Raw genomic sequence first — 22,435 nt, forward strand, 5'->3', positions numbered from 1 at the left:
GCTGTTTTGTTTACCATTTGCAATTTTAAAATGTTTTCTGTCTCCCTTCTTTGAGAATTTGGTGGAAATTAAATGTGTAAGTCCTAGAATTGCTCAAGGGCACAATCCTGGATCTCTCCCTGTGTCTGTGTGCAGGACACTAGGTCTCTCCCTGTGTCTGTGTGCAGGACACTAGGTCTCTCCCTGTGTCTGTGTGCAGGACACTAGGGCTTTACCTGTAGAGGCCTCTGCCCTCACACAGAGTTACAAACAGATAGCTGAGTTAAAGCCATTCTTTTCTCCAGAAACTTCCTTTAAAAAAAAAAAAGATTAAGGTTTTTGCATGTGTTGTTTTGTTTTTATTATCTCCTGGGGTAATTATAAATCTGAAGTGTGATACACTGACCTTGAAAGAATCTTGTATTTTCCCCTACTATACTATTGAGTAACTGGAAAAAATATTTACTCTTCAAAATCAGCACAGAATGACATAATTGGTCCTCCCCGCCCCATCAAGGGGAAACTCACTGGTTATCCCAAGTGCAACTTCAGGCTCATCCCCACGGTAACTAAGGCTTAGCAAGGACCTGCTATGTCTCAAGTGATGTTCGAGGTGCCTGAGCCAGGTCCAGGTGTGGCTGTGAGGCATCTCTGGGCAAACTCAGAACCATAAAGTCCTCACAGCGACCCACCTTCGGAAAGCTGAAAACAAGAGTGTCACGTTCGATTCCTTTACAGCGATTTCTTACAATTTACACTGGTACCTGGGAGCATGGCAGGAATGAACTCCCCCATGACAAAGGTCAAGATGAAGTAAAAAGTGCTCTCTAGTCCAATAAGGAAGTTAAGTCATTAAAATGACAAGGGTGGTACCCGAAGGACACCAATATCCCATCTTTAAAGAGCTGTGAGGCTTTCTGAAATCATCCCAGCCACTACCCAATTACCTGCAGCAATTTCCTCGAGTACATCAAAGATAAATTAATAAAAACAGGGACACTTTAATCACCATAAATCGCTGTGTGTCCAATTTCAATTAAATACACTTCCCAAACGTAATTGGGATGACTTCTGCAATTCCTCCCAGGAAAAACAGAAGAAGACTGTCCTACCCAGAAAGGAACGCTATACTGGGTCATCACCGGGTCGGGGTGCCATGTGGTATTACCACCCTTTCACACGGTGAGCTTGCAAACAGAGATAACAAGATTTTAACACAGAAGTGGCCGCAAGCTCATCCACCTGAGCGATCCTAGCAAGCGCTCTAAAAGCAAAGCCAGTTTTCTACAGCTACCGCACTGCCCAGGAAGAAAAATAAGGAAAGAGCGACATCCCTGGAGAGCGGCCACTGAACGGCCACAAAGAGTGTTCAGCACGAAGCAGCAAGCAGAACGGAATAGACAACCCCGAGGAGTTACCCCCAGAAGCAGGCTTTACAAACCCCAGTCTCAAACCTCATGAGTTTTCTAACGTAAGCATTACGGTTCGAGAATCCAGGCACACCGCCTAATTTCGGGCCTGCAGAGCAGCAGACGAGGGCGTGAGATCAGGAGGGGGTTTGGCCCTTGTCCTCTGAGCCTGGACCTGGCCTGACCACCTACTGAGGGCCGAGTCCGACCTGGGTACGACGCTGGGTAATTCCGAAAGGCAGCTTTCAGGGCTGGGACAGGTGTCGCCGGCCAGCGGGGATGTCCAACGTGTGCCACCTGCACATGAGCCAGAGAACCCACTGGTTCTCGTGGAAACCATCACAAGGTGTGGTGGGATCCACCCGCGGGCCACGAGGAGACATCGAGACGCTGCTTCCCGGGACCACGGGCAGGGAGCCGGCGGGGAGGAGCGGTCGCCCCAGACAGCGACAGGCGCCGAGACTCCGACCCGACCCCCGGCTCGCCCTGACCCCGGCCTCCCCCACCCCGCCCCGGCCCGGCCCGGCCCCGCGCTCACCCACCTCCAGGCGCAGGGATGCCCCGCAGGCGCGCAGGAACTCGCGGATGTTGCTCAGGCACTCGCTCTCGTTCCGCGGCTCCGGGTAGACCTGCAACACACAGCGTCGCTGAGCGGGCCGGACGCCTCATCCGCTCCCTACCTTGGGCTGCACCAATCTCCGCCCCCTGCCCGCACCCGGAAGTGCGCCCTACCGGAAGTGACGCCGTCAAACCGCGCCCCCGCGGGTGCGGAAATCTGCCGCCGCTGCTACTTTTTCCCCAGCCCTGCTCCGGCCCCCACGCGCGCCCTCCTCCTTTCCCGCCCGACTCTCCACACCCCCCCCTCCCCGCACACACACACACCCGCCTCCCGCGCCCTCCAGCCCCTCTAGGCCCGGCTTCCGCCTCACGCACGCCCCCCTACTCCCTGGCCCGGATTCCTCGACCACGCGCGCCACCTCCTGGCCCTGTTCCGGCCCTGCCTCCTCCAGATCCCCGCTCCGGCCCAACTCGCGCCACCTCCTCTCCCCCACGGTGGGCTCCCATCCCTTGCGTGCTGCTTCCCGACCTCGTCCTCAATGTACAGAACTCTGCCTCTGCTGCTCGAGCAGCCCCAAGGAGGTTTGAGAGGACGTCCGCCCTGTCCGACCTAGGCTCCTGGAAGGTGTGCTTTTAATTCTAAAGCCATCGCTTAAAACAACGAATTCTGCAAGTCGGCACGAAAGTGCCATGATTTCTCTTCCTAAGCACAGGCCGTGTGATTTGTGAATGATGAACCAGAATAGCAGGCTAGTGTGGGTATAACAGGCTAGCGTGGGTGAGGCATCGGAGAAGGCTGGTGTCCCTAGCCTGCACCCTGAGCAGTGGCCGGCATTCTGCCACCCTTGCCACATGTGTTACGTTATGCACCCGACCGTGCTTGGCACCAAGGGAAACAGGAACAGAACCCGTGACTATGACCAATCGAAGGAAGACTCAAATCCATCAAAAAGGTTTTTAATTCTTAACGTTTTTAAATCTCAGGATTCAGAAAGTAAGATTTTTTGAAGCGGATTAGAAGAATCAAATGTTGGTGTTTAAATCATCATCCAGAATTTTCGCACTGAAAATAGTCAAGATGGTTTTTTTATAAGAAGTCACAACCTCCATCCACTTCTCCCGGGAATACAGTGGTCTCTGCAAAGTGCTTGGGTGTTCAGAAATACCAAGTGATGAGTCCCTCAGCCGAAATGTTCTTAGGAACAAAAGGCCCTCCACATTGTCTTCGTTTGTTTGTTTCCTTTTGCAAGAGACCCATCCATAAAGTCATCACAGATTTATTTGTTAACTTTTACATTTAACCCCAGGAAAACAGCACATTCTCATCGACAAGTTGCTTTTTGTGCGCATTCCCTGCTCCAAATGAGCAGAGCCATGCTCACTTGCTTTAATTCTCAAACTGTGAGCAGATGCCATTTTTTCACGTCTAGTGCCATGTTTGTCTGCTTACGTACTTTAGCTGGCAGCTTCACTGTTTTAATGCCTCCAAACATGCTAACGTGCTACCAGAGTCCAGAAGGTCACGGGGATAGTGACGTGTTTTACAGAAGAAGAAAAAGTCTACGTTAGATTGGGCATTGAGTTACAGTGCTGTTGTCTGTGAGTGAACAATATAGAATGTCCACACAGAAAGCAGAGATGTGTCCCTGGACCAGGCTGTTCCAGAAGGCGCTAAGCCAATATTGAATGTGTCTGATGAAGCTATGGAGAAGAAGGAAAAGCAGCAAAATGTGGATCCTTGAGATGATGACCAATAAAAATGATTAGATAACATTGTGAGTCTGAAAGTTGTTTCCCCAGGAGAAAACATATCCACCAAAAGCCCCACGTAAGAATGCTCACAGCCGTTTGTTTCCTAAGCAAGGCCACCAAGCAAAGGGCTCTGCGTGCACTCCAGAACAAGAGACCTAACCACTTGCTCTGCCCTGGTCACATCCAGATTCTCCACGATAATAACTTGCAAGCTTTTTACCAGGAGCTAATCAGAAATCATCTTGAAACCTCTGGTTTTCAAAGAAATGGCTTTTACGCTCAATATTTGGTTCAAGTGTGTCTGATATGAAAACTGGCCACCAAGTAATGCTGAAACCAGAGTCCAGAGTCTCCTCCACTCTTCACCAGCTGCTTCTGGCTGAGGGCAGCCAGCCCCCTCCCCCATAGTCTCAACAAAGTGCCAGCAAAGGCAGCTGCCTCAGACAGACAGTTGGACAGTGTTTGAGGCGTTTGTGAGCAAGCTGTATGAGAAGGCAGGACAGGCAGGTCAGCAAGGCTGTGAGCAGCCAGGGGGCTTGCTGCCTGAGCAACCGAGATCAAAGGAAAAAGTTGCCCATGCTGCCACAGCAACAACCCATTACCCAGCTTTCCCTGTCTAGGGGTTCTAACTGCACAAAGCCCCTACCTGACTCTGATGCCCAGAACACTTGGCCATAAGAACTGCCAGAGGCCTGAAGTTCCTGCAAGGTGCTCAGGACACCAGGACCAGGACCTAGAGAGTGAATTAAGCTGCCAGAAAAGGAATGTCCCGTTTTCTCCAACATGGAGTCACTGAGGCTCCCTAAAGCTCCCAACTCCAGAGCAAAGGTCCCGCTCCGTCATCAATAATCTTGCACCCAGTGGGGAAGATCACTTCTCTGAGCCCTGTTTCTCTGTGCCTTCCACCACAGGGCAAGACTTGCTGGAGCGCACCTCAGCTCTGCCAGACATCCAGCCCTAATGCCAAGCCTCTGCCATCTCTCAGTAAATAGCCGATGAGCACCTGTGCACCCAATAACTTAACTTAATCGTGTGGGTTGAAGTGAGTGCAGAAACCTTCCTGAGGGAAAGCTGGAGAAAACAGCAGAGGGAAGGAGCTCTTATTTCACTCAGAGTTGACACGCCCTGCCTCAAGCTCTCTGCTGCAGGCTTCATCAGCCAGCATATGTCTCTCAGGCCCTGCTCTCTGACCGTGAGGGGGTTCAGCCAGCGGAGGTCCTGGCAGGAAATGGACACTGGTGGCACTGGCTCCATGATGTACTACTGGTGCTAGGTGACGGTGCTAAGTGACAGAGCTGGGAGCATCTCACCCAAGTTCTGCACTTAGTAACATCACATTGGTACCCAGGAATCAACAAACATAACACAGGGTCCCCACCCCTGAAAGCCTCTTGCTAAGCATTCACACCACATGCCGGATATTTTGAAGGCCAGCTCTGGAGTTTATTTCATGCTCACTCCAGGAACCCTGCTCCCCATCGTCCCTACAGGCCTAGGGGAGTAATGGCTTCTTAGGTACTCACTTCACAAACGAGCTCTTCCAGCCTTATTTGTCTAGTGTTGCCCATTTTCTCCAAAGACCCTAACCTGGAGAGCTTCCGGTGGCCGCTGGAAACAGATAACCAGAAAAACAAAATCAGTAGACACTATGATGCTTCCGTAAGATGGGCCACCACACAGCACCTGAGACAGTGCAGTGACGCTGAAGCCTGTGGCGGCAGCACAGGAGGGAGGGGCAGGAGACTGAGTTTAAGGTTAGACTGGGGTACAGAGCAAGACCTTGTAGCCGTCTTTATATAGCCAACAAGAAACAGAGCATACAGTGTGAACAGCACTCAGTTTTCTGATAGAGTTGTGTGTGAGTGCCCAGGAAAACATGCATTACCTGCAAGCAGTGCCCACAGCAGTGCCCCCAGGAATGCAAGGCAGAGCTTTCTTCTGACTGTGCACTTACTGTACCTCATCACTAAATAAACTAGGGAATGGACAATGACAACCCCAACCTGCAACCCTTCCCCTCAGGTCAGCATGCCTTCCCTGTCATAAACTGCCTTCAAGTACAAAGCCACCCCACACAGGGAAGGATTCTTGTGGAGCAGATCTGTCACTCCAGACTGAGAAGGGAACCCTGCGTTTACCTCTGGAGTCCGTTTCACACTTTCCAGCTCACCACTCCATCCCTGCAGCTTCCCTGTTAGCCCAGCTAGGCTGCATCAGGGTCCCACTCCTCCCATCACTCTGCTTCCCCTCTGGCACGGCACAGCGTGGGTGAACTGCATGTGAGTAGGGCCCCGGGCAGTCTACAGACCATTCCCCCAATTCCACTGCAAAGCCAGTGAGTGGAGAGCTCCGAGATTTGGTGGCTAACTACCAATAAAGTCCTTCCCAAAAATATGTGCCGTAGCAAGGAAGTTTATTGGGAAAAGTGTGAGCCTTTCATAATGTAATTTTTCTTTTGCTTTTTGTTCCCAATATATTTCAAATCTCAGTTCCCAGATGGAATGCTACCTCCACCATCAGAAAGACTAAATCTTTTCCGATTGTATAAAACTGGCCAGACTAAAGCCAGCAATAGCAGAGAGAAACATGCAGCTTCCAGTCCCACCCTAACTCAGAAAAGCCAGGGATGTGACACACTGGGGGACAAACCATTGCACGCTGCTTAAGTCAGCCACATCCAGAGTGACCTGGTTCCCCCAACCCTACAGCATGTCCAGCCCCTCAGAGAGCTGGCTACCACCAGGCATGCCAAAAATGGATAAGAAAATATTTAGAGATAAAACACTGATCACATGACTCAGAAGAGCATTCTCCCAGAAATGCTATATAAACAGTCCACAGAGTGTAAACTGTCAAGTGAAAGACACTTGGGAAGGACAGCTTCCTACCTTGAGATCCATGTGGCCAGATAAGCCATTGTGAGGGTTCACTCAACTCCTCCGTGAAAGCCACTCTTCTCCATTCAGAAATTTTTAGGCAGAAAAGCTGAGAAGAGTCATAGGTCAAACCAAGTCTGTGGTCAGAGGCTTCCCTTGACTGAGGCTGCTCATACTGAGTAGTCCTATCTTGTCATCTGTCCTTGTGGGCGTGGCTTAGTGGATGCCCATAAGTGATGGGATGGCATATGGTCACCTAAGAGGCTGACTGCTTCCTCTCTTTTAAAGGGTGCATTTGTTTAATTGGTGTGTATGAGTGTGTGCCTGTATAAGTTTATGTGCATCCTGTGTGTACAGTGTTCTCACTGGACAGAAGGTGTCAGGATCCCTTAAAACTGGAGTTACAGGTGACTGTGTGGGTGCTGGAGACCAAATCTGGGTCCTCTGCAAGAGCAGTGAGCACTCTGAACCTCTGAACCATCTCTCCGGTCTCTGCTTCCTTCCTCCATGTCTATGCTATATGGGATCCTTTCATGTCTGTTTCTTCTCTTGTGGTATCTTAAAGTGGCACTGATAAACCTTCTAAGTCTCCATGTGATCTATAGTACAAAGCCTTGGCCACTTAGAGAAAGATGTTGTGGTGATTAACCTGATTTGTCAACTTGATGACATTTAGATTCACTCACTATTCAAACCTCTGGACATATACAGAGAGGTGTTTCCACAAAGGCGACCCTGAGGTGAGAAGACACCCACCTTGAACATGTGGAGTACCAGTCTGAGATGTCAGACTGAGTAAAAAGAGGGGGAGGAGAAAAGGAAAACCCAAATCCATCTCCCTACTTCCTGAACTGCAGACACGGTGTGACCAGCCGCCTTCTGCTCTGGCCACCACAGCCGAGGGGCTCCTGCTCTCACAGCGTCTGCACCACGAGGGACTGTGGCCTTAAACTTCAGACCAAAACAAACCCTTCATCACTAGGATTGACTTTGTTTATCACAGTGATGGAAAAGATAACACAAGCGCTAATCCGCAGTGTGAGCTCACTTAGCCTGCTGGGAAAACTCCAAGAAAGTGAAGGGATGAGGCGTGCAGACACCTCTCACCAGTAACCCCTTTGGTCAAGCACACCAGGGCAGGCACACACCTTGTCCTCAGACATCCTCAACAGTGTTTGGTGTCATTTGGTTTGCCTCAGCTACTCATACTTGCTTCTGAAGGACTGTCCCACCATGATCTCCACATTACCGCTAGCAGTGATAGCAGGGGATCCCCACAGACTCCTTCATTTGTTCCCATTTCTGCTGGATGAATAACCATCTTTGCTTTTATTATCATCATTATGATTGTGTGCGTGTGTATGTGTGTCTGTGTGTGAGGAGGGGGTGGGGAGGGAGAGGGGGAGATCAAGCAGCTTCTGAAAGGACTGATATCAGCTCAGGACCCCCCCAAGACCAAGTTCTCAGCACAAAGGAGATTTGTTTGCCCCAGAGCGACAGAGGAGAGGGAATCATAGACAAAAACAGGAGATAGAAGATGAGGGAGAAGGAGGAGGAAACAAGGGAGAGGAGCTGACAAAGGACTGTCTCTGGAGACAGAGAGAAGACAGACACGGCCCTATGCAAATAGCAGTTTATAAAGGTACAAGGGGAAAGCCCATGTTAAGATGAGGCCCTTAACTTTAATTGGGCATGTTAATTAGGTGAGTCAAAGGGGGCTCTTGGTAGTCAGCCTCAAGAGAAGGAAGTGGCAAAATAAGGGACTAGACCTTGGTGGCTAGTTTTAGGAATGTAATCTAACAGTTTTTAGCAAGGCAGAGGGAACTGGGGAGAAGGGCAAGGCCTGTCAGAGCCATATTTGCCAAGCTCAGAGTATCTTCAGCATCCAAGGAGGCAACCTCATTGTGCCTTTGCTCACAGGGACTTTGAAGGGCCAGGCATGCAACGGACAAGAGACACTCAGATCCACAGAGGTCCTCAGAAAGATGGCTGACCAGGAGCTGGCAACAGCTGAGGGTGTGTGAAGTAAAGTGCGTCTCTATAAATAGCTGAGGGGCCCTGCCCTGGAGGAGGGCCGGGATGAGAAGGGTGGGAAGTGACACTGGCCTGGCATGCTTGGAAATGAACCCACCCCCTTGCGGGACAGAACCAAGGCCAGCTGGAACTTCACTAGTGTCAGGGGTGACAAAGGGCTGATTAAAGACCACTGGCTCCTGAACCTCAGGTCAGCACAGCGTGTCTGAAGTAAGAAGGGCACAGCTGGGAGAGAACCCGAGGGGAAGCAGCCTAGAGGGCTGATTTTTTTCAGAAACGCACTTAGAAAAATTGACCTTCATTGGTTAAAAATGAATCCCACGCAGTTTAATTAAAAGCCCGTGCCTTTAATCCCAGCAACTGGGAGGCAGAGTCATGCGGATCTGTGAGTTTGAGGCCAGCCTGGTCTATAAAATGAGTTCCAGGAGAGCCAAGGCTGTTACACAGAGAAACCCTGTCTTGAAAAACCAAAAAAGTTAAATTTAGTTTAAAGAGTAAGGTTGCCAGCGCACACACGGGCCGTTTCTTCTGTCCATGTTTCCATCACTGAGACATCCCTTGCTTATCACTTGACTGTCGCCAACCTCAACCCTCTGCCCAGAATTCTTCAAAGCACCCACAGCACTTAAAGAAAAAGCCAGATCCTTAGGGAGAATGAAAGACAAGCCACAAGCTGGAGAAGGCATTTGCAAAACATGCATCCAATCCAAGACCTGTACCCTGGGGTTGGAGAGATGTCTCAGCATTGGGAGCACTGGCTGCTCTAGAAGGGAACCCAGGTTTGAGTCCCAGCACCTTCCAGTTCCAGGGGATCCGATACCCTCTCTGACCTCTGAGGGCACTGCACACAAGTGATGCACAGAGTGCAGGCAAAACACTCAAACCCATAAAATAACAAAAGATCGATATCCTAAGTATACGAGGAACTCTTAAAAACTCAGCAATTAGAGAACAAATAGCTCCAGTTAGACACACACCGTTTGTGAAGACGCTTTCTCTTTTCCATTGTATATTTCTGGCTTCTTTGGAAAAAAAGAAAAAAAATGAAAGAAAGAAAGAAAGAAAGAAAGGAAGGAAGGAAGGAAGGAAGGAAGGAAGGAAGGAAGGAAGGAAAAAAATTGGGGGGGTCTTCAATCCAATTCCATCAGTAAGCATGTCTGTTTTTATACCAATACCAATGTTTTTATACCAATGAGGGCTTTTTGTTTGTTTGTTTGTTTTGTTTTTACTATAGCTCCGTAGTATGACTTAAAATGAGGGATGGTGAGACCTCCTGAAGTTCTTTTGTTTTCAGTATTGTTTTAGTTATCCTGGGTATTTTGTTTTTTCATATGAAGTTGAGTATTGCGTTTTCGAGGTCTGTAAAGAATTGCATGGGGATTTACATGGGCATTGCATTGAATCTGTAGGTTGCTTTTGGTAAGATTGACATTTTTACTATGTTAATCCTACCTATCCATAAGCATGGGAGATCTTTCCAAACTTCTGATATCTTCTTCAATTTCTTTATTCAAAGAATTGAAGTTCTTGTTATATACAAGTCTTTCACTTGCTTGGTTAGAGTTATCTCTTAAGATATTTTATATTATCTGTGGCTATTGGGGAGGGTGTTGTTTCCCTAATATTTTCTCAGCCCATTTATATTTAGGAGAGATACTGACTTTTTTTTTTTTGAGTTCATATTGTATCCAGCCACTTCACTGAAGGTGTTCATCAGCTGTAGGAGTTCCCTGGTAGAATTTTTGGGGTTGTTTATGTATATATACTATTATATCATCGGTTAATGGTGATTCTTTGACTTCTTTCTTTCCAATTTGTATCCCCTTGATCTCCTTCAGCTGTCTTACTGCTCTAGCTAGCACTTCAAGTGCTAAATTGGAGAGAAATGGAGTGGACGGCCTTGTTTGCTCCTGATTTTAGTGGAATCGCTTTGAGTTTCTCTCCATTTAATTTGATGTTGGCTGTCGGCTTGCATCAAAGCCTACGGGCGATGCTGAGATGGAGAAGGCTGTGGGGGACAACGGGGGACAACGGGGACAACGGGGGACAACGGGGACTCGCTGTACTCTCTGCTCAACGTTTCTGGAAGCCTCAAGCAGATCTGAAAAGGTCTGATCACAGCCGGCCCCTCCAGCTGGTGTGGTCAGTTCAGGCTCCCCCCTCGATGACATCAGCCAGCTGCTGTGTACTCAGGCTGGCCCTGCTCTTCCAGGGCCTGGCCAGGCCCCTGCTACCTTAAGACCTTTAGGATAACTATCCTGTTGGCCACATCACTCTCCTCCAGGGAATCCAGACAAGTTTCTGTTCAAATGACATATCTCAGGAACAGCTACCCCCACTTCCTGATGCAAACTGCATGTTCCGTTTTCCTCCTTAACACTGGTCACTGGTAAACATGTGATGCAGGGACTTTACAGGGTACCTCCCTGAACTTTACAGTCTAAGCTCCATCCGCTTAATAAACAGTCTGAGGGACTATCTTTGTTACTATTCTGTTGATGTGAAGACACACCATGGCCAAGGCAGTCTACCAAAGAAGGCATTTGATGGGGGGGGGGGGCTTGCATGCAGTCTCAGAGGGTTAGGGTCCATGGCCAGCATGGTGGGGAGCATAGTGCTGGAGCAGTAGCTGAGAGCTAACATCTTCTCCCCAAGTCAGATGTACTGAGCCTGGGATGGGCGTATGAAACCTCATATCTCACCCTCACCCCCAATGACAACACCTCCTCCAATAAGGACACCCCTCCTAATTCTCCCTCAACAGTCCACCAGCTGGGAACCAAACATTCAAATACATGAGACCAAGGGGGCCATTCTCATTCAACGTACCACAGGGACAAAAACAACCGAACAGGATATGGATAGGCACATTATGTATTTTTTCAGCAAATTAGTAAATTAAGGACCTGTGTCTAAAAGCCTCTAAATAGCACAATCCGCTTGACTGCAGCCCCCAAATGTGACACTGATGGCCCAGAGCCTGAGAAACACGTGCTTGGGTGACTCTGTCATTGTCTAGACATCAGTGTGCACCGGCACCCGGCAGCTATGACGGGACTGGGCAACGGAGGCTCAGCGGTGGGTTTACCAAAACCATTCTGACGTAAGCATTAAAGCATCCTTTAACTATATCCTTGGAAACACAACTCTACGGCAAATGACGTACAGAATGAACCAACCCCCTTGGTTTTGTCTAAAGACCGCCACCTCATCCGTAGTGACAGGCATGCTTTCCGCTGGAGGCTGCTGACCCCGGTTTCCCAGCTCTCAGGCATGCGGTTGTGCAAGTTTCCTCTGAGGCTGAAACACTCCATCCTGCAGGGAAGCTCCTTAAGCAGGAAGGTAGATAACTCAAAATAGCTTTAGGAAGTCCCTGAAACTGACCAGATTCACCAGCCCTTCCCTGCCAGGATAAGCAATAAAAACTGAGAGTCGGGCTGGAGCGATGCTCAGCGGTTAAGAGCACTTAAGAACCTGAAGTCAAAGAACCTGACTTCAATTCCTAGCAACCACGCAGTGGCTTACAACCATCATAGTGAGATCTGGTGCCCTCTTCTGGCCTGAAGGCATACATGCAGGCAGAACATTGTGTGTGTGTGTGTGTGTGTATATGTAAGAAATAAATAAATCTTAAAAAAAAAAAAAAAAAAAAACTAAGAGTCCCCCTCAGATATGTGGACTCAAGCTGCAAAGAAGACCCTTGGAGAAGCCAAACTGCAAAGGAAAGAAACTAATGCCTGGAAGAGGTTTGGACAAACTGAACTACCTGGAAAGAACACACTCCGACCTGTTGAGCTGTCTGCTGGCTGTGCAGTGTGCTCCAGGTTCCAGCTTTTGTGAGCTGTCACCCATGTGGGGTGGGCTTTGGTGATGTGATTCAGCTGTCTTTGAGTCGTTTTTACTCCTGTAAGGAGCTACAATAGACTCCCTGTTCCACCAACTTAGACGTCGGGAGTATCCGTACTCTGGTCTGTCGCGGGCTTCCTATCTTCGGCTGTAGACGAGGATGTTGTGTATCCCCAGGAAAAGTTCTGCCACACAACACATGCCCGCACTGGGTCTGCGGCTCCATTTCCTGCAGGTGCATCCAGGCATGGCTGCAGCCTGTGCCGCCAAGGGAGCTTTGGTTTCAGCGCTCGTCCGTCTATCACTGAGGAAAATCGCTGGCTCCTCGCAGGGTGCCCTGCCAGCTGGCCTCATCACCTGGCCTGGTCCAGCTCCTGTCGCTGGCACTGTATGTGGCTGCCCCTGAGGGCTGCACATCTCACTGGGCTGAGTTCCAGGTGGGGGTCTCCATGTAGCCCTCAAGTCTGACATTTCAGAGACCAGAAAGAGTACGAGACAGCGGGAGAGATGCGGATTTAGACAGCAGCAGTGAAGAGCCACAGAGGCAGGCTGGACCAGAGACAGACACAGACAGAGAGGGAGAGGCTAGGCATCTGCTCCCCAATACCCGCTCAGCTCACAGCATCTCTAGGAGGGGATAGCCTGGCTACTCTCTCATCTCCCCTCAGTCCACATTCTCTGTCACAGACGTGGCCTCGGTTAGGCAATCTGCCTTCAGTCACCTCGGCTCCACTTCTGAGCCCACGCTGGGAGATTTGCTTCGGTGTTTCTTTCTTCAGATCTGTAATCTCCACTGGTTTCTCATTCTGCAGCCTGGCCTCTCTGCCGAGATGGTCTTTCTCGTCTGTTGTTTCTCAAAGCCAGGCTCCTCATGACGGCCCTCTTGGAATTCCCCAGACATGGCTCTAGAATCATCTCAGTAGACAAAAAACTGACCACAGGATCTTCACAAGGCCCCCAAAAGAATGTCCATGCTGACCACAGCTAAGGCTAAACGGCACCTGATCGTCCTCTGCATGACGGTGTTCTCCTGTGGGACGATGGGACAGGCACTGTCCAGTGTCTTTGTTCATGGATTTCCAACAGAGGCTGAACTGGAGCAGATGGGGTGACCTCCAGAGAGTCTCGGGCTTGGTGGACCTGCAGAACACCAGGGCAGCCCAGAGCAAGGACGACCAGCCTCGTGTCCCTAGAGGTGGTGGGCAGATGCAGGGAGCAAAGCTGACTGGTAGAGTGGTACGAACCACAATCAGACCCTTTGCAGGGTGTGTTAACGCTCCACCAGAGCCCCATTAGGAAAATCTACCTACACAGCTCCTGCTGCTTCTTCGGGGAGCTTCTAGAGGGCCCTGTCTCTCTTGTTCCCTTGTTCTACAGGCTAAGTGGCCAAGTCATAGACCCTGGACAGGCATCCTGAGAGCGGTCTCTTAGAAGACAAGAGGACTTTTTCTGATGCACAGGCATAGAAGGACCCCTCTTCTTGGACAAGTTCAAAACCCCTTCTAACCCAACGCACCTCCTGCCTCCACATTCCAATGCTGCAGAAGCCACCCAAGCAGACACTGAGACTCCACTATCTAAACAGAGAAGACACTGGTGAGGAACCACCAGGCATGAAGAGACCCACCAGGGTGAGCAGGCTGCCTAGCCACCTGCACAAGCATCCCTGAGGCACATCTAGTCCTGGTACCCTGTGATTCACTTGGTAGGCTGGTCATGGCTCTCAACAGGGCCCCCAGAGCATCAGCTTTCCCTCTGGCCTTGTTATGGCACAGGTTCTCAGGCCTGGCCCACACCTTTGATATCAGGAACTTTGTAGATGAAAACCAAGTCTAAAATTTCATGAGCCCACATGGTGACATTTACCCACAAACCACCTGAACCAAAAGCACAGACAATAGAAGCCACCATCGTGACTGAAGAGGATCCAAACCCAGTGCCTTCTTAACTGAGTCTGGTGACCCTGCTAGCATTTTAATATGCTATGCCGCCTCTGTTGAGAGGAGAGGGTGAGCCAGCCAACCCAGACATTTTCAGCCCCAAACTCAGTAACAAGACATGTCTCCATGTCCACTGTGACTCCCCAAAACTCTCCTTGAGGTCTCTCAAGAAAAGGGGGTGAGGAAGGAAACTCAATGTGTTTGTTTCCCCAGCCATGAAGATGGAGCTGAATCTGCACTGGTGTTAATGCTTTCAATTGGAAGAATAATACCTGAGAAAATTGCTTACATTGATTGTATGGAATTCAGCCGTGCTGGTTTGACAAACAACCCTCAGCTCATTTCCCTCCCTGTCTGTCATGATGATATATGATGGGATGTGGGATTCCTCTCTGAATGCTGTGAATATCATTGGTTAATAAAAGAACTGCTTTGGGCCTATAGCAGAGCTATAAGGAAACAGAGCTAGGCAGGGAAAACTAAACAGGTAGATGGGAGAAAGGAGGCAGAATCAGAGAGAAGCCATGTAGCCCCTCCGGAGACAGACACCGAAACTTTGCCAGTAAACCACTGCCACATGGCAATAGACAGATTAATGGAGATGGGTTAAATTAATATCTAAGAGTTGGCCAATAAGAAGCTAGAGCTAACGGGCCAAGCAGTGATTTAATTAGTACAATTTCTATGTGATTATTTTGGGAACCAACAAGCAGCTTTCCTCCTACAGTGACGTGCCATGAAAAGAGAGACAACGCTTGAGAATCCATGGGGAGACGAAATGATAACAAATGACCCTCGACTTGAACCTGAACTTGGTGGAAATGCTACACTGGCATCCCTGACAGGCCTGACCGCTCCCAGATCTGGACTTCAAAGTATCAGCTACAAGGCACACACTGCAGAGTCACAATGTCATTGCCTAGTGAGTTAAGACCCAATGCTGATGTCCTTATGAGCTGGAGGAGGCAATCCTGAGCGTTCCCAAGATGCAACTGTTCGCACTCAACACAGCTCAGCTGGACCTAACCCAGGGATTCTTTCACTGTGAAGAAAAGAACAGACTTTAACCGCTGAGGTTTCAAAGAAACACGTTCTAGATGAGTATGGTTTGCTAAAGCTCTTACGTGGAGAAAAACCATGCCTGAAGGTCCACTCTTGTACCAAATTCCCAATAAAGTTTATAATGACGGGACCTCCAGTTGGGCCCCCCAAAACTACTGTTCCTGTGCCCCACATCCAGCCTTTCCACAGGCATCCAGCTCTTTGAACTCCTGCTCCGTGAGGCTGTCATATTCTGCAACTCCCCCTCCATTCTTCAAGCCCAGCAGCCTCCTCTCTCCCTTTCAGCCCACTATCACCACAGGGCCTTGGCTAAGGTCACCAAGATAAGGGGGGAACTTTAACCTGGGTGGCCCTAGCCAGTCCTGCTGACATTGGGTGGTCACAAGTGGGGGATCCTTCCCTCACGGTGATGAGTCTATAGGTGGCGAACCCCAACATCCCAGCATCACTGGGCTCCATCAACCTTCCTGTCATTCTACCTTCGCCTAAGTGCCTTGCAAGCCACGTCCCTTGTCTCCTGGTCTCCCAGGCACTGTCTAGTCACCATCATCTCCACACTGCCAATTCAATGTCCCCTGCCTACAGCTGCAAGCCTTCTCTAAACTGCGATTCTCTAATAATAGCTGGTCACTGTCCCCCAGACCTCCAGTGCTCCACAGACACCATGCTCTGTACTGTACTCGTGACCCCCAGGAACAGCCCGGACTCACACCCAGGCTTCCTCAGAGACAAAACCCCTTCTCCTGCTGAGCTTCCAGAGAGCAGGAGGGATGGCAAAGGCCGCTCCCAGGTATCCTGCATCGAACCCGCCACCATCCTCCCTTGGCACCCTCTCTACCCCACTCCAGCTTCCTCTCCTTGGCAGCCCCTACGCCAGCTCTAACAGCTGTCCCATGTTTTCAACCCTCTAAGAAAAGTAGCGCTTTCTAAACACTTAACCAGTCGTGGCCCAAAGCCTTGAGAACAACTGGCCCACCAGGTCCTCTGCTGTCTTCCTATTCTAGCCCTCTGAGACTTTCGCTTCAGTCCTGAACCATCCATACACAAGTGTAGGGAACCAGGTCACTACTCCTGCCCCAGGCCAAGCAGAACCTCTATCCAGCCCATGCATCCCCTCCTCCATACAGCCGCCATCTGCCAGGGCTCAACTCAAATATCACTGTGACACTATAGCCTTCCCCAAGCATCCTCGGTCCCATCTGCCAAGGGTCAGTCAGGTCCTGGTGCCGCCTGTATTTGGAAATCTGTCTGTCTCCTGCCGTCAGAGCACATCGCTCCTTCGCAGTTCAATCAACTCACATCATTTCTTTGACATTATTCTCCTCCCCAGTTCTCAGACACAGTAAGCACTCGGGGTTTGGTGAGAAACAAACCAATAGGGAGGCTCTCCGCAGTTACTCCCCCTCCTGTGAATACATTCGGTACGTCAGTCATCCTCAGACTTCAAAATTCCACGCATAGACATTCACGGGGAGGCTCAAAAGGAGGAAGTGGCCAGTGTGGTGAGTTCGAGTCCTGCTCCCCTCACAGAAGCAGGAGACGGAGTGTGCTGTGCAGCTCGCCGAGGCATCCATGGGCAGCGTCAGCGAGGACACGGATCTTCCTTTCTCAGATTGATCAGCAACATTCGCTCTTTTGTTTTCCTTTCTTTTCCCTTTTGCTGTGGCAACTGGTAGTTTTTATTTCAGCCTCAAGTCTTTTTGCCTATACGCAGGAACGCAAGCATTTTCTGGAGATCCTGCTAAGGCCTCATGTTCATTTGCCGTGCAGTGGCACGTATTTGCTTCTCTACCTGGACAGCCGTGTGCTGTGGGGCTGTGTAGAAAGGAAATCCTACCTTCTTACGGCACTTCAGTTTCTTTGCCTCTCAGACATCCGGGGCAAGGCTGAGCAGAGGTGGGGACAGCTGCGTCCCAGTCTGGCCCCCAATCTTGAGGAGGTCCCATCTGTCTCCCGGGCACACCCGTGGCTGTGGATTCCACAACGGCCACTTCAGCGCACCAGGTGACGTTTCTTCCTCACCTCAGTCAGTGACAGGATGTCTCGGGGATGGGTACTACATGGTCCTGATAAGTCTCTGCATCGCCTGAAACAATCCTGTTTTTCTTTTGTAGTTTGTCAACATAATCGATTATATTGATAGGTTTCCAACTGAGAAACCAACACGATTCTTGAGACTGGTCCCCCTTGGTAAAGAATGGTACCATTTTCTTTCTTTCTTTTTTTTTTTTTTAAGATTTTATTTATTAGCCGGGCGGTGGTGGCGCACGCCTTTAATCCCAGCACTCGGGAGGGAGAGGCAGGCGGATCTCTGGGAGTTCGAGGCCAGCCTGGTCTACAAGAGCTAGTTCCAGGACAGGCACCAAAGCTACAGAGAAACCCTGTCTCAAAAAAAAGAAAAAAAAAAGATTTTATTTATTTTTTATGGGGCTTGGAGAGATGGCTCAGTGGTTAAGAGCATTGCCTGCTCTTCCAAAGGTCCTGAGTTCAATTCCCAGCAACCACATGGTGGCTCACAACCATCTGTAATGAGGTCTGGTGCCCTCTTCTGGCCTGCAGGCATACACACAGACAGAATATTGTATACATAATAAATAAATAAATAAATAAATAAATAAATAAATAAATATTTATTTATTTTTTATGTATACAACATTCTGCCTCCATGTATGCCAGAAGAGGGCGCCAGATCTCATTACAGATAGTTGTGAGCTACTATGTGGTTGCTGGGACTTGAACTCAGGTCCTCTGGAAGAACAGTCAATGCTCTTAACCACTGAGCATGGTACCATTTTCATGTAATGCTGATAGATTAATTTTTCCTTTAAGTGCACCTGGGTGTTTTGTCTGCATGTTTGTGTACCGTGTGCATACTGTGCCTGCAGAGGCTAGAAGAGTACCAGATCTCCTGGGACTTCAGTTAGAACCAGTTATGAGCTACTATGTAGGCACTGGGAATCAAACCTGGGGCCCCCTGGAAGAGCGGTCAGTGTTCTTAACCACTGAACTATCTCTCCAGTTCTCGACAGACTAATTTTTGAAGCTTTACCCCTAAGTTCATGAAGGCCATGGGTTGATGATGTCTCTCCTTACAGTGCCGTCATCAGGTTTGTCCTCGGGATAAGGTTGACTGCCCGGGATAGCGTGGGAAATATTCCTCATTTCTAAGTTTTAGAAGACATCATGCAGAAGTGGCATTGTTGTCCCCTGAACACTTAGCAAGTGATCTTGGGAAATGACCTGGCCTGGGATTTTCTCTAAGGGAGGTGTTTTCCCCTCCAAACCTAATTTCTACACTAGATAAAGGACTACTTAGGTTATTGATTTCCTCTTGAGTTAGCTTTGAAAGTTTGTGCTTCCCAAGGGACATATCCACTTCCTCTGAGCTGTAGAATTTACTGGCAAGGAAACAGAATCCACTGAGGAGGCTCCCCTCCTGGCAGCTCACTGCTGACACATCCCCACCTGTGGACTCTGCTTCACGGGTGCAGCTTCTGGCTTTCCTGGTTTTCTGTGGGGCTTTGATATTTCATGGATTCCCATTCTGCTCCTCCTCACTCCTCTGGGTGAGTCGAGACTTACTCTAGTCTCTTCAAGCAGAAGCTCCATCAGCTCCATCACAGACACCTGGAGACCCTCCTGAGCCTTCGGCCGCGCTGCGTCCACCCAAGCATTGCCCCACAATCAGGAGCCCAGGAGGAAGCTCTGCTCCATCCTTGGAGAGCTGACCGACCCAGCGTGGCCGAGTCCGTGGAGAGCTGACCCAGAGTGGCCGAGTTCGTGGACATAACAAAGAGGAGCTCCCACCCTCCTTCCACTTGTCCCCTGTTGATGGCGTCTGGAAGACACGGATCCATTCTCCTGTCCACAGAACATGCGGTCTGTGTGCCATAGTCTGGAAGTGTCACTTTGACCACACGCTACAGAGGAAGCCTGTCTTCAAACGAGAGCATGTGCTGTGTAGGAAAATCCGGCGTTCTTGAGATTAATTATACATCACAGATCTTAAGTAAAGCAAGCTCTTCGACACCGCAGGGAGATGGCTCAGGAGAAATCAGGGCAGCTGGGATGGAGCCTCGCCCTCCTCCTGTGAGCCTGCGGCACTGGCCATAAAACCTGAAACCTCCTTCCCAAGCTTCTCCTTTTCTGTCACGATTATGGTGACACTCTTGCTCAAAGTGACTGTCAAGGTCACTCTTCTGTCAAGTGTTCAAAAAGAAACTGGTGTTCTCTGAAAATCTGAACTCCTAACCAAAGGGTTTGGTTTTAGCTAGTGTTTTTGAGACAGGGTCTCTTGTAGCTTAGGCTGGCATCAAACACGCTAGGTAGCTGGGGATGACCCTGAATTTCTAATCATCCCGCCTCCGCATTCCTTGTGCAGGACCACACCCAGTTTTATGTGGTGCTGAGGATGGAGCCCAGAGCTGGGCCACATCCCCAGGCTGCATCTTGCAGGTAGCCTTGACAACCTCTATCACACCCAGATGTCTGCTCTGCATGGACCATCTATCTCGCTGGCCCTAGAGGGATGGGGCGACCTCGGTGAGAACTGCTAAGTTCTTTTCCATGTGACTTGTCTTTGTAGTAGGTCAGAGTCCGCAAGAGAGGATGAGCACAGACCTACTGATGCCCGGGCTCGGCGCCAGCACCGGATGTTACCGCCATCCCGCTGGCCACACACCAAGACCAGGTTCAGATGAAGAAGTCAAGTCCGCCTCTGGGCCTAAGTCATCCTAATGTAAACAGTGGTTGCAGAGAGGGCTGGGGAATTAAAGTGGCTTCCTGAGTCAACCACATCCATCCTTACTTTGTGTCCTGAGAAGCTGTCCTCTCTCTTACACGGGAGCCCCTCCCAGCATAGTCCCGTGGGCACCATTTACTCAAGACTCCAGTGTGAGCAATTTTCCTGGGACTGAAATTCACAATATACCCAACCCTCTGTGTTGACCCTTGGTTAACCTGGCTGTAAGAAGACAGCTGGGCTGGGTGACATCGGTACGCTTCACACTGGGGCTCAAACACTCTACACCAAAGAATGGAGCAGGTCTACTATGCTGTCCCTGAAGTGTGATCCCGAATGCACAAACGTCTGTGTGTGCGTACGCGCGTGTGCACGCGCTCGCCTGTGTGCTGGAGGGAGGTCAGCTAGAGGTCATCACTGGCTGTCTTCCTCAATCATTATTTTTTTGTGACAGGGTCTCTTACTGACCTCGGAGCTCGCTGATTCAATTAAGACCCCTCCACAGACCCTCCTGTCTCCAACCCTGACTCAGCCTTGGGACTAGAGACAAGCGCCACCTTGTTTTTACCGTGTTTACTGTATTGCTGCAGGTCTGAACTCGGGTCATTCTGTGAGCATAGCAAGCACGTCGCCCACGGAGCTACCTCTCCAGCCCCTGGATTAATTTAAAGAAGCGCATTTGGGAGGGACTTTGTCCATGGTCTGTGTGGCCATCCCACTGCTCTGGCCTCCGGACCAAAGCGAATGAGCAGCATCGGCCTGGCTGAGAGCAAGAGAACCTCAGGGCAATGGCTGGAAACAGTGTCTCCTAACCGGACCACAGTGAGGGAGGAGAGAGTAAGGCCTGGACAGCAGGAGGCCACAGCAGCCTGGAGGCCTCTCTCTGCAGAACAGCCTGAGCTGCCTGCCTCCCCTCCCATCTGTGACTTTTGGCCTTTAGCCTGCATGAAACTGGACCAGGGAAGGCTGAGCGGCAGCGGCTCAACCTTCACACAGCCTGCAGCTGTGCACCCAGCAGATGCACAGGGCCCAGGAGCTGAGCCTTATGCTCTGCCCCAAAATGACAGTGGTCTGTCCAGGAGAAGGGAGGGAGGCAACAACCCCCCCCCAAAAAAAAGAAAGGTTATCAGAGTCTATCCCACATGAGAATAAAACATTGTTTCTGCCTTTGGGCGGTTCTGGGGTCACACCCTAGCTTCTAGCTTCAGGGTCAAAACAGTGGCTCCTCAGCCCAGCAGGTTTTCTCACTAACCCTGGGGACACCCTGTTGCCCCATAAGGCCACTCCTGCCAGTGAGGGCTGCATAAACTGGGACTCAGAGAAGGTAGGCAGGTGACCCAAAATCACCCAGCAAAGGCCTGCAGCGTGAAGCCAAGTGTCCCTGACCCTGGAAGACTGATCTCCAGGAAGTGACAAGAGATCGGGCTTTCATGGCCGAGTTGCATACAGAGGAAGAGATGAGTGTTCTTCTGGGTACAGTGGCCGACACAGGGCGCTCCCCATTTTACATGGAATTCCAGTTTGAAAGCTGAAAACATCATCCATAAAGACACACAGCTCTGCCGGGCCCCGCACAGGAGCCAGTTGTCAGAGGAATAAACTGCCCACTCTCACACTGCTCTAGCACCCGATCTGTGGCTCACATCCGTGTGCACGCCACATTTCTTGGTACAGAAACTCAGGAGCCACCAACACAGTGTGCAAGTCCCGGGATCCACAGTGAGGCAGGACAGAGATTGGTTTCTGCCCCGTGGTAGTGTCCACCCACTGATGCCCATGGCAAGGGGAGCCTGGGAGGACTGGCACAGGCTAGCCTTGGAGAAGGTGCCTCCAGAGGACAGCACCCAGACAGGGTACTTCCACAGCCAGGCTAGGGCTGCAAGCATGCAAACTGCAGGAGAAGCCAGGATGCTAGCCACTGCCGCCATAGCCTTCTGTGTGCTTGCGCAGTGTCCTTCCCTTCCCTGACCCCTAGCTGAATGGGGGCTGTACCACATGACCTAATCCTTAGGACATACCCAGACCACTCTCCAGCGTTCCAGTCTGGGTGGAGGTCCCTGAAGGCTGTGACTATTGATCTTCCCTCAGACCCAAGTGAGACTCTCTCATGTCCCCTGCATCTGAGTGACCTGGGGAAAGACGCCTGCCACGTCCCAGTGTCCTGTGCGACACGGTGAGCCTCTTGTGAGATGTGCTAAGGAGTAACCGAGACACTGACTCTGGGTGGGAGCTTTCTTT

General features: G+C 50.3%; 1 protein-coding gene across 5 annotated transcripts in view; it reads right to left on the reverse strand.

The window, feature by feature from the left end:
* Positions 1-22,435, reverse strand: part of Arhgef7 (Rho guanine nucleotide exchange factor 7) — a 103,594-nt gene that overhangs the window by 74,457 nt on the left and 6,702 nt on the right. For all 5 annotated transcript variants that reach the window (XR_007590820.1, XM_050136914.1, XM_050136910.1 and 2 more), the window contains exon 2: positions 1,931-2,017. Coding sequence is in view for 4 of the 5 variants with exons in the window: in XM_050136914.1 (XP_049992871.1) it covers positions 1,931-2,017 (87 nt within the window). In the remaining variant the exon portion in view is untranslated. The remainder of the gene's footprint in view (positions 1-1,930; positions 2,018-22,435) is intronic.

This window comes from Alexandromys fortis, unplaced genomic scaffold (assembly GCF_014885135.2).
Source record: "Alexandromys fortis isolate MF-2015 unplaced genomic scaffold, M_Fortis_MF-2015_v1.1 scaffold_3, whole genome shotgun sequence".
Classification (NCBI taxonomy): domain Eukaryota; kingdom Metazoa; phylum Chordata; class Mammalia; order Rodentia; family Cricetidae; genus Alexandromys; species Alexandromys fortis.